Source organism: Gadus morhua, chromosome 22 (assembly GCF_902167405.1).
Source record: "Gadus morhua chromosome 22, gadMor3.0, whole genome shotgun sequence".
Classification (NCBI taxonomy): Eukaryota; Metazoa; Chordata; class Actinopteri; order Gadiformes; family Gadidae; genus Gadus; species Gadus morhua.
Genome location: NC_044069.1, coordinates 9,106,196 through 9,119,388, shown reverse-complemented (window position 1 = coordinate 9,119,388; position 13,193 = coordinate 9,106,196). Strand labels below are relative to the sequence as shown.

At 45.3% G+C, this 13,193-nt stretch overlaps 1 protein-coding gene across 3 annotated transcripts in view; it reads right to left on the bottom strand.

The window, feature by feature from the left end:
* Positions 1–13,193, bottom strand: part of slc45a4a (solute carrier family 45 member 4a) — a 42,201-nt gene that overhangs the window by 22,320 nt on the left and 6,688 nt on the right. For 2 of the 3 annotated variants that reach the window (XM_030348116.1, XM_030348117.1), the window contains one exon: positions 9,310–10,689. In XM_030348116.1, the coding sequence (XP_030203976.1) occupies positions 9,310–9,667 (358 nt within the window). In that variant the 5' untranslated portion in view covers positions 9,668–10,689. Of the gene's footprint in view, positions 1–8,298; positions 8,550–9,309; positions 10,690–13,193 lie in introns of those variants that run through there. The other variant, XM_030348118.1, reaches the window with a different exon arrangement.

Genomic DNA, 13,193 nt, shown 5'->3' with positions numbered 1-13,193 from the left:
CATGCGTCCGATGTTTTTTGGAAATGTTTTTTGGATGCTCTTTGGAAACAGATTTAGTACCCATTTTATTCCTTAGTAATTATTAGAGAAAAAAGAGTGCATTGTCATTGTACCCAGCACTTCTGAAAATGCAGATCCCAATGCGTCTCTGTCCCCAGCACATTTCAAACCAAACTGTCGCTCATGCACACACACACACACACACACACACACACACACACACACACACACACACACACACACACACACACACACACACACACACACACACACACACACACACACACACAGCCTTATTTTACAGAACAAAACATATTATGTATGTCGCGATTGTCGAGTAAACATTGTTGTTTCCTCTGCCATCACACACTCACACAAAACGCACACAGTGTGTTTTCAAACACCATCACTCATTCGTGTGTGTCCTACGCCTTGAATGCCTGGATCAGATTATGGTGATTAGTCAGCCTGTCTGACTTGACATCCTCTGGCTTATATAACCCCGCGTCATGCTAGCTAAAAGGTCAGTTTTAAGATTAGACCGGCTCGCGTGATAGGATGGGCCCAAGTGGATTAGTCGGCATGATAGGCCGCCTCAAGATCAGGACGAACCCTCGCTAGCACTAGCACAACATGCTACATTAAACAACTGCTACGGCCAAAAAGTCCTGCGATTAGGGGACGAGTGTGTTTACTCCTGAGGGAATTTGAGTCAAGCGTCATCTTACCTAAGAAGAAAACCAGGATTCGATCCCTTCACAATACACTCACGTGCTATACTTTCAAACACAAAACAACAACACCCCAATCCCAGATTATACACCGTTGCATGACCATGCTGTGACCACTGTTTGGAAACATGCAGCTCCTTCCCCCCCCCACCCACTGGCCCCCTGCCAGTGACCTGAGAGTATATTTAGCCAGTGTGACATGCAGCCAGTTACATCATCACGGTTGACCTGCTTTACCTGTCCTGCTGCAACCATCACACACACACACACACACACACACACACACACACACACACACACACACACACACACACACACTCTGCTCTGAGGCTAAAGCATACAGCCTGTAGCCTCTAGCCTCCCGCAATCACACAGACACACTACAGTAGCTTCTGCTGAGCTCTGAGGTAGCCTGTAGCCTCTCACCATCACACAGACACACCACAGCAACCTCTGGAGCTCTGAGGCTAAAGCATATAGCCTGTAGCCTCTCACCTTCACAAAGACACATTACATTAGCTTCTCTGGAGCTGTGACGCTAAAGCATACAGCATGTAGCATCTCACCATGAGAAGCCAAAGTAAAGCACTAGTCCATGGGTATTATTTTGGAAAGGCTCTGGGCTCCTACTCACTGAGGAAGATGCCTATCTGATGACTGTCTGTCTGTCTTTCTGTATGCATAAATGCTTAATTCTGACTTTGGGAAAGGTTCTACGTATCGAGGGATTCTGCTGCACTACCCACTACACCATGTGCACATCACCTATGTGATGGATTAAGGGAAGCAGTGACGCAACGTAACTAAGGATCAATGCTATTAGTGAGCCATAATCAGAGCCTCAAAACACGGCCTCACACACCTGGTATGCGAGGGTTACTAAGGGCACACACACACACACACACACACACACACACACACACACACACACACACACACACACACACACACACACACACACACACACACACACACACACACACACAGGGCCGTGAGAGAGAGAAATGGGGAGAGGTAGAGAGAGAGACAGAGAAGTAAACAGAGGGACTATCATAGGTTTAGCAAAGGCTGAAAGGTCGTTTGCGGGACGGATCGCGGTAATCCCTGTCCCTCGTCGGGCTGAATCCATGCTCGGTTAATAATCCTGTAATAAATGTCCTACTCTGGGATTTATTAAAGGCCCACTATGCAACTTTTTTAGCCAAAATTACATTAAGTATGCAGGTTGAGAGTTATGCTGATGGTTCTGCATCCATTTCTGGGTCGATTGGTGGGTGTGTCATTTACCCATGTCGCCTCTCCAGTGAAAAAGCGCATATGCAACTTGCTCTGTTCGGACCGACACAATCCGGATGTGACGCAACGGAAGTATCCTCGAAAATGTAGTCAGATTGTAGTTTCGAAAATGCTTTACGGCACAGACACACACCCAAACATGGCACCGGCTAGATATAAACAGCCAGTTGCGAGGCAATTGTTGCATTCATCATGGATCAATCGACTAATGGTACGGCCACACCAACCGCGTTACGGTGCGGCCACACCAAACGCGTTACTCGCGTTCGATAACGCGAGTAACCTGACGCTTGATCATTGTGTGGTGGTTACTCGGTTCAACGCTTCCAACGCGCCAACGCAGCTAGATGAGTCCATGTCCATGCAAGTGAACGGAGCGTTCCCTCTTCGTCATAACTATCAAACCAAACATCCTTCACATTCACCGAGCGAGTATTATGAAAGTAAAATGCACATTTCTCGCTAAAAATGTTTCCATAGACGCATTTAATGGCGTAACTATGTTACTATTTCCACCCTGAATAAAGATAGTTGTCGGCCGTGGCTGCGCTGGAGTCCGAGGTAGGAAACACAAACGCCGCCGTGTTTGGGTGATAGAGCTTAGATCGGGTTAGATTAAATAATCTCTGATATAAATAACAATAATCGGGTTGAATAACTTCACATGGTGTGTCTGGTGTGTTTCCAGCATTCGTAGTGTTGATCAGGAGAGAAATAGTCCGCCAAGACGTTGAGGTTGCTTAGCATCCAGAGACTCTGTCAATGCAAGTGAACGGAGCGTTCCCTCTCCGTCATAACTATCAAACCAAACATCCTTCACATTCACTGAGCGAACATAATGAAAGTAAAATGCACATTTCTCGCTAAAAATGTTTCCATAAACGCATTTAATGGCGTAACTATGTTACTATTTCCACCCCCAGAATAAAGAAAGATGTCGGCCGTATGCTTCTGTGCAAGGGTCACTACTCTCTGTCGGTGATGTCGGGTCAAGCTCCACGCTGATTGGCTATCGTGGCTAAGCGTCACGCGTTGGAGCGTTGAAAGTTCTGAACTCCGGGCGTTGGTGCTTTACGGCACAGACCCGCAAACGCGGAACCGGCTCGATATAAACACAAGTAACTAAGGGATTGTTATATTCATCATAGATCAGCCGACTAAAAAGAGACAGAGAAACCCAATGTCGGAGGAACAGAAGAAGAGAAAAGGGAGACTGACCGACAGAGAGGCCAGACACGAGTAAACGTTGAGCAAGCTTTTCATGAACTGAAAGAAAAAGAAGACTGCAAATCAGACGCCGACTCGGCCGTGTTGCTTTTGAAATTGAAAGTACCTTTGGGTGATCTTTGTCTTCGTGGTATTCTTGATGTTGATAGTCTCTGTACAAATGTGTTTGCTCAACCATTTTGTTGTGAGCCCTGTAAAAATTGTTTTCTCGACCGTTTTGTGGAGCCCTGTATGTTTCTAGCTTGCTTGGTTGCAACCATATAAACACCTTTGGTTCCATGGGTGTTTTGCTGTTCGTCTGTCTCGTCCCCCAGATACAGACTGAATCCCCGAATCCAGGTTCTTGTTTATTTAGATTATTATGTTGGCCAAACCTCTTACACTGATTGTTCTGTTCAACCTAAGATATAACAATTATAATCTAGGATATACATTCTCCCCGTCAACTATAAAAAAGGATGGATTTATGTTTATTGCAATACAAATACACCTTTTTAAAAATGTATAACCTTGCCTACACTTTATGAACATGTACTTCGGACATGGCTCCACGCATTCGCCGGCTTCTTTGAAAACAAATGCACATGGCTCGCGTAGAAGTGCATGGGGAAGGGTCGTCAACGAGTTGTTACGACAGTGTTGTGAAATATCTACTACGAAGCTGTAGGGGGCGCTGTGTAGAGAAATGTGCGTGCCAAAACCAAGAAAACAGCCAAGAAATGCCCGAAGTTGCATAGTGGGCCTTTAAAAGCATCAACTCATCTCATCTTAAAACGATAATGCAGGGAGCACTTCAGACTTTACTTCTACAAAATATTTTGGTGTGTCATCGATATTGCTTTTAATAAATGAATAGATAAATATTAGAGCGAGAGGGTTTGGATGGGAAACAGGATTGGGGCGCTCTTTGGCGTGTTTGGATGGACACTGTTTGACAAGACACATTACAAGAAAACGAAGCAATACGAAAGAGAATGGCAAAACAGTAAGAGAAAAAGAGAGGAAGCAAAGGCTTACCGTGACTATTGAAGCTAGCGAATGAAGATTTACTTAGCTGGCCGCTATCAGATGAACCCATTTGGATAACCACTATTATGAGCTATCAGCTAGCTAATAAGAGTGTTGATTGGATGAGTCTGCGACAGAAAACAACTAACAGTTAGCTATTAGAAAATAAGTCTTATTGTAAAACCCTCAGTTGTGTCTCTCAGCTGAGAGACACAACTGAGGGTTTTACAATAAGACTATTGTACTTAAAATACCCTTAATATACGCTTCCACTTTATATTATAGTATAATAACTATACTTTAAGTACATGCCTTTGATGCTTAAATTGTGATAAAATTGTACTATAAATCAATATTAAATACTTAAATACTTGTATTAACATAATGGCACACTTAAAAAGTACTAAATATAGTCAGAAAGTGAATTTGAATTGTATTTGAAATATTATAGAGGTATGATAATAGTTTGTTCAAAATACACTTATTCTGTAGTATAAGTAGTGATAAAATACACTTCCATTCTACATTATAGTATTATAACATTATACTTAAAGTGCATGCCTTTGATGCTGCAATTGTGATAGAAATGTACTATAAATACATTTTAATTAACATAATGGCAGACTTAAAAAGTACTAAATATAGTCAGAAAGTGTATTTGAATTTAATTTGAAATATGACAGAGGTATGATAATAGTGTGTTCAAAATATACTTATATACTACTATCAATTGAACCATAATGCCTTTTTAAGTATATTTCAAACACACTGGTAATATAATGCTATTGTACTGCAAGAGTGTTTCAAATGCTAGAAATCATACTTTTCACTAGTGTACTTCAGTACACTTAAAGGTTGTCAAAAGTTGTGCCATTTTAGCATACTATTTACACTTGGAGTATACTGGAGTATATCTATAGTAGTACTTAAGGTATACCTTAGTACACTTTGGTATACTTGAATGCGACGAAATTAGTACAGAATACAGTTACATACTAAAAGTGAACTTAGTACATCCTTTCAAAAGTGTCGTTGAAGTATAATATTTTTTCACCTGGGAGGTGTGTCTGTCACTGTCAAAGTCTTTCTCAATATTAAAACACACAATGGTATGAAATAAATAACTATCAATTGATTAAACGCTTCGCTGAAGGAAGCAATAACACAATCATTTGATGGTGTGAAAGGCTGGGTGTTAAGCATCTCGCCATACCGGTTAGGGTTTTATTAAAGACAACAATGATAACTCGTTGGCAGATGTCCACACTGTTATCAAGACACAACAGCATCAAAACAAATGGAAAAGTTAACAAAGGCCAAAAGCTTTCGAACAGCTTTTGTCCTACGCCCAATTGATGCAATCGGATCACGAGAGCACTAGGTGATGTGCACAATCCATCACGCCAAAACACGCCATGCCAAGTAAATACAGCAGTGGCTGGGTACATATTTCATGTTATATAACTTTGGGAGTTGTTCCCTCACGTTGCGTCTTCATCACACACCTTTGTGTGAGTGAGATGAGCATCATCTCCGGACTTAACAGAGGCCAGAAGCTACATCATGAAGTTACATGAAGAACTCAAATGTGCTGACCAACAATGACCGACACACACTAACTATAGACATGTCAGTGCTGATTAGGTAATCTCTGTTAAAGCAGTCCTTTATATTGGCACATATTGTTGGATATTATCATTATTGGTTCAAACAGATTAGAAGCGAAAGAAATTGAAACGCCCCGTTCCCCCTGGTTTGACTCTAGATCATACTTTGTCTAAAGTCTAATTTATGACCCAACTAAATCATGCACTTGGCTCTGAATAAAACGCTAATCCCCATGCAAGGTCAGTTTGAAAAGTATGCATTCAGTGGGAATTCAGTATTCTCTCAGTGCTTGAATGAGATATCTGTCCATCAGAGTGGGGAGCACCGCGAGCATTGTGGGATAATGTGCGGTGAAGTGAAGGTTGCTGCTGGCTGGTTGTGTGCCCTGGCACCCCGGCACTAGCTGGCTTTCAGCGGCTCTTCTCAGAAGGCTTTGGAGCTTATGTAAGACGTGCACGCTCCTGGGAGGTTGGGGGAGCCTGCGTCACAGAACACACACTCATCGTGCCCCCGTCGTCTCTCCCTCTTGTCAATCTCTTCCTGTTCCTGGGTACTCTCGCCCACTCTCTCTACGTCTCTACGTCTCTCCCTCTCTCTCTCTCTCTCTCTCTTATAGTCTTGCTTCTCTCTATCCCTCTCTGCCTTTCTCGCTCTCTCTTGTTCACAGGTTGTCAAGCTCTCTTCCTCCATCTCTCCTATTCATAGGTAGAGCCTCACTCTAACCATCTCTCCCCTTCTCCCTCCCCTTCTTTCTCACTTGTAAATAGTTCTCTTTCTTTCACTCTCTTGTTCTTATTCTTCCGAACAGGAAGTCTCAATCTCCCTGCCACCCTCTCTCCATCTTCCTCACTTGTTCGTAAGCAGTCTCGCTGTCTCTCCCTCTGTCCCATCCTCCACCTTTGTGTGTCTCTTAAAGGAATACTTAGGGATTTTTCAATCATCTTGGGTGCAAGGGACCGATCTGGACAACAGTAGTTTAAATTGGTCCAGTGTTAAGTGAGAACACTGCAATGTAATCCTTTGCAGCAATATGGACCCATCAATGAATGCCCTCTAAACGTTCTTGTTTTTGCCACTGACTGGCTCTGATTCTTTTGTATTGTTATGGAAAGGATCGCTACAGCATAATTTCACTTCTTTCCTTACCTTCTGTCTGTTTGTTATTGTGTCCAAGAAAGTCTCACTCAAGTTGAAGTCTCGCTCTAAAATCCAATTTTCCGCAGGAAATGTCCCTGATGTGTCCCTGTCATTACACTACTCCCCTTCACCCAGATCTTTTAGATAACACAAAGCTACACTTTCGTGACTCCAACACAGCAAACCCTCCTCTCTCCAGCTCTCACTCACATTACCACGGCTCTCTTCTCTGCAACAACTCAACTCGTGCAAGACTTCTTCTTGAGCCGGACTTGGGTGTACACAATAATACAGACCTGATACAGCGAAAGATAAAGAAAAGGGACAGGGATCTTTCCATAATTTTACATAGCCAGTGGCAATGACAAGCACTTTCAGAGGATGTACTGTATCTGACCTATCACCCAAAATAATTACATTGCAGCTATTTCATATTGGCTGCAGAGTCAATACTGGACCAGCGTCAATACTGGACCAACTGCAACCAAAATAAAATCACTCTTACACTCAATCTGAACAGAAAATAAGGTCCAGGTTGAAAACTCCTGAAGTTCTCCTGTTATTCTCTCCTAGAGTATTGATCCAACAGTAGTACGGTCAAAGGTCAACATTAAGACTCCCTCTCTGTCCCCCGGTCTCAATCTCTCTCTCCCCCCCCCCCCCCCTCTTCTCTAATTCCCACTGCAGTTCATTACAGTAAAACAAGTCCATATCGGTTTGAATCTCAGTACAATGTCACCGGAGTGGTAAAGCCTGTGTCCCGGCTACTTTGAACTCTCTGACTAAAGAATGGAGAAAACACCGCCTCTGTTTAATGTCCACATAGAAAAACTATGTTTTCATACGCTTTATGCTCTAGGTTGTATAAATAGTGGCCAAGCTATCACTCAAGTGTGTCTGTCTCCACACGGCCAATTGGAATACAACTCAGTGTTTAGGGTGAAATACGGAAAAATTTGCTTACAAACAAAGGTTCATCCTACCCCAAGAGTGCAATAGAAGTAGCAGTAGCAGTTGAGCTAGAAATCTAAGTTGACAGTCATTGCAACACATTAAGGTCAAAAGCAACATGATTTGTCATATAAAGCTTGCAACTGAAGTGTGGTGATTACAAACAGCGATTGTGGCTCAAACGATTTCAGGAGAGGAAGCAAACCTTGTGGAAACCAAGTCACCCCTCCGAGGCGAATTAGCCGACTTTGCTAAACTAAGTCAGCATTATGGGTGGGAAAAAACGATAATAACAGAAGGAGCGAAAAGAGAGGAAGATAGAGTGGGAAGTGGAACTCACTGAGGTGGAACTCGCTTAAGTGGTGAACGAAGTGACTTGTTGGTGTCAGCATCTCTCTCCTGCTTCCACCTCACTTCTCTTTCTCATTACGGACAGTGCAATTGGAAAGAGTCGGTGCGTGTGTGGGGACCATCATTCCAAGGTAAACTCCAAGCAAGAGGCAGACTGAGAATCATTATCCCATAGCAGCAGCAGCAGCAGCGATGTCAAATCGATTATACAAGTCCTTGTTGGGACAAAGGATGTAAAACCTCCAGAGAGAAAAGAGAATAAAAGTGCCAGGTTAACTGAATAAAAACACAGAAATGGCAGTGAGTCATGTGCTAACCATGTAGGGCAACACGCCTCTTAGCGACCCGAGTTCGATTCCCACTCGCCGTTCTATACGCTGCATGTCATTCCCTCTCGTCTCCAACCCACTTTTCTGTCTCTCCTCCCTCCCTTGTGCATAAAGGCACAAAGCTTGTTTTTCCTTCCCTCCCGCGAAAAATGTATACTAGTGGCTAATTCCAGAGTCAATGTTCGTTTCAATGATGTAATAAATAAGAATAAATCCGAAATTGAACTAAGCTATGACTTAACAATGTGGAAGGCTGACACAGCAGAGCAGGTCATCACCAAAGGTCTGTCCGAGGCTTCTGGTTATCATTCTTGCACACAATATGTGGTTAAGGCGGGGCTCGTGTTTGTACGGGTGCAGAACATAACATTCTGGTGTCACATGCGGAGTCTGTAATGTGTGTTGTGTTGCGTTCTGCCTCCCTAAATATAGACCTCTCTGTGGTCCGGAGTGCCTGTGTGTGTGTCTAGACAGGTCGGGACAGCAGTTTTTGGTCTGTGTGTAAGTGTTGTGAATTGTGTGCGTGTTAAAGCGCGTGTGTAAGGTTAAGTGTGCACGCTAATGCTCTTCAAAGTTTGTGTGCATGCATTGTACATGTATGCGTGTGCGTGTACTTGTGTGTCCGTCTCCGTGCCTCTGCGTGCGTGCGTGCGTGTGTGCTCGGCCCTCACCTATCTGCAGCAGGACGGGCGTCACCAGGGCCGTCTCCATGGCGTAGCAGAACTCCCGTCCGAACATCACCGCGCCGTGCATCAGCCACCTCTTCAACGGGATCCCCTCCACGGCGGCCCCCTCGCTCGCCTCCTCCGCTCCCCCTCCTCCTCCTCCTCCTCCTCCTCCTGCCTCTCCATCTCCCCCCGAACTCGCCGTCTCTCGGCCCCCGCCGTTCCTCCCGCCCTTCCCGCCTCCCTCCTCCTCCTCCCCGCCGCGGCGGCCCGGGCCGGGGGTCTTGGACTCCACCAGGCCCACCACAGATCCAGACACGGAGTCGCCGGCGTCGGCGTTCTGGGGAGGCATGGCGGAGCGCATGCACGCGACGGAAGACAAGCGCGCGCCCCCCCTGCAGCTCTGTGACGACCGCCCCCCCGGTCAGTGGCGTGGTAGGACGGTGGAAACACAGGGAATTGCTTTCTCTCCGGGAAAGACCAAAACAAACCGAAACCAAAGAAAAAAAAAAACACCCAGCGGTAATACTCAATCTATACTTATGTATGCTGTTTTTGTTTGTGATATAATGGGTGAAAAATAATGTATATCTGTATAAATGTAGAATGGCAAAATTGTTATTGTCCACCTAATACTGAATTACAGCATAGCATTGAGTGATAACAAAGCTAAGTAGGTGCAGTGGTGCTTACAATTAGCATTCAGGTATAATCACACAATTGGGATGATAGTGAAAAGCTTCTTCTGGTTGGGGTGGGGGGGGGGGGGAATTAATTTAAGCTTTGGGCGTAAAACCGGGCTCCAAAAAAACAAAAATGTGAGCCTGGTCAGCCAAGCCGCTAAACGCCGGCCTTCAAAATAAAAGTATCATCCAACTCCGTCGGCATTGAGGTCCTCCTGTGCCCTTGAGTGGCGCGAAAGGAAGTGGTCGAATTATTTTCACAGTAAAGGCGCAAGATACATTCCACAGGTGCGTTATGTCTAAGAGTGAGCGAAGCATGTGAGTGTATGAACATGAGAGTGTGTGTGTGTGTGTGTGTGTGTGTGTGTGTGTGTGTGTGTGTGTGTGTGTGTGTGTGTGTGTGTGTGTGTGTGTGTGTGTGTGTGTGTGTGTGTGTGTGTGTGGCTTATTCAGACATCGACATGTCTCCTCCTACTTTTTCCAAGCTTATTGTCTATTGGCTGTGGACAAAATCCATTTGGAAGGCCACTCGGTGAGTTCCAGTGTCATGTTAAGAGCGGGGGGCTGCAGGCAGGCATGGGCAGAGGGCCGGGGGGGAACGGGGTGGAAGCAGCAGGGGCCGACGGCGGTGGGGGGTGGGGGGCGGCAGGCGACGCAGGTGGGCGGAGCTCCCCGGAGAATCCCCATCTATTTGCCGATCAATCTGCAGGCAGTAGGCGGAGTCGACCAATCGTTGGGCAGCGGGAACAGGGAGGCAGGTCGAAAGGGAGACCGGAAGGTGAGACGATGCCGTCCCATTGGTCGACGGTGGCATGTGGGAGAGGAGAAAACAAGGGAGGAAACCAAGCAGTGAGAAAGGTTGCAGCGTTTTTGGCGATCAAAACCGTCACACCAGAATGATGAATAACACGATCGTAGTGTTACACAACGGCACTGTAGTCGCCGTGTCACGAACGCAACCATCTGCCAACTGGACTGATCGTACGATAACAACGCACAAACAGGCATTTCATGATCATAAAGTATATATGTGGTACATTTCCTGCAGAAGTGTGTGCATTGTTTGGGTATGGTTTATTGCTGCAGTAAGGGGGGGGGGGGCATAGTAAAGTTGGAGGTTAGTCAGCCTTGTGTGCCGTGACTTCACCCACTCGCCGGAGTGCAGCATCTGTTGTCCCTTTCATCTCCAATCTCTGCAGCCTCTGCAACGCTGCGTGTTCCCCTTAATTACTGCTATTGAGACATCATCAAGACGTAGAAAAGGGAGCTATTGAGGAAGGCGTGTGTTTGTGTGTGTGTCTGTTTGTGTGTGTGGCTGTGGGTAAAACAACAACTTCTGCTTTTTTCACACCATTCCGAGATTAACACACACACACACACACACACACACACATTACATAGTGAATAATGCAGAGAAAAATAAACTCTACTCTCACTCTGAACTCATAGCGATTTCGCAGCGAGACCCAATGCCGACCAATAACAGGTTTTCCTCAATGTTGACGGACACTTGGAATAACAGTCTGAGCATGTCAGGGCTGTGCAGCACTTTAAGAGGAAGCACATTCACTGGGCGCTATTGAGCCTTTGTGTGTCATTGCATGATTGCAGCCTGCTGAAGCGCTCTCGCTCAAGGCCATTTAACAACAAAGTTGTCTGCATTCGTAAATTAGACCGAAAATGATGGGAATATGAATTATCCTTCAACTGAAACACAGGACCCTGCGACACTTGGTACTTGACACCAGATAAGGGATCAAACTAATGGACACTCTGACCAATTCAGTCCGGCTACCTTTTATTAGTTATAGGGAGCCCTGTGTGTTGGGTGGAGAGAGAGAGAGAGAGAGAGAGAGAGAGAGAGAGAGAGAGAGAGAGAGAGAGAGAGAGAGAGAGAGAGAGAGAGAGAGAGAGAGAGAGAGAGAGAGAGAGAGAGAGAGAGAGAGAGAGAGAGAGAGAGAGAGAGAGAGAGAGAGAGAGAGAGAGAGAGAGAGAGAGAGAGAGAGAGAGAGAGAGAGAGAGAGAGAGAGAGAGAGAGAGAGAGATGAAAGGGAAGAGGCCCCTTATTCAGCAGGCTAACCTACCAACTCTTCCCTCCTCTGTTCCCCTCCCCACCTACCATGGGAAGAAGTGTATACAGAGGGGAGGACAGAACACCCAGACGGACAGACTGACAGAGAAAGGAAGAAAGAAGGGAAACACCAAGAGGCATGAAAAAAAATGCAAGCTCAGATGGTAAGAAACGTTGGTGCGGTTATGTCTGAGAAACCAGGCAGACCGACCTAAATCCGGGAAGGCATGTTCACACACACACACACACACACACACACACACACACACACACACACACACACACACACACACACACACACACACACACACACACACACACACACACACTCTAACCCTCTTAAGAAGGAGATTGAGAAATGAGAACAATGGAAAAAATAGAGAGAGGTAGAGAGAGAGAAGTAACGAGAGTGAGAGGGAGGTAGAGAAAGAGAGGTAGAGAGAGACTGCGAGACAGTGGAGGGATGGAACTAAAGAGCCCCCTCTCCCCCTAGCTGGGTCTCTCTTGTATCATGTCCCCATTAACATTCTTAGCACACTCAAGATGCTCATGCATATTTCATCCACATTGGGCGAGTGCATGAACGACTAGCGCATTCGCACACACGCTCACAAAAAACAAATACATGCACATGCACGCACACACACACACACACACAAACCAGTCTTCAAGTTGTCACCTGCCCTCATAGGCTGTTGCATAAGATCCCCCCCCCTACTCCCCAATACACACACACACAAATACAAAGACACGCACACACACACACACACACATAGCAACACAGAGAGAGAAGGGAGGCGTGGCTTGCTGTACTAAGGACCAATCAGGGTGTAGAACAGCAGGCTAATCAGAGCTAGCATGTGGATCACACTGAACCAGATTATTGTAATCCAGATTATGATTGTATAACCTTTATGGTGTTTTTCTAAAATTGCTAAATAGAGAGGATAATAAGTATCCAGTTATGCAAAATAATGACTTTGATCATTAATATCATGAGTTCATGTTAAAATTGTAATTTTTCGTAGCTGGTGTACATGTCTCCTGTGGTAGTGGTGTGGCTCACTGCATGTTGGCAGGAGTAGAAGACACTAAATAAGGTATAGTATGAAAACGTGTGGGATGGAGTACAGTAT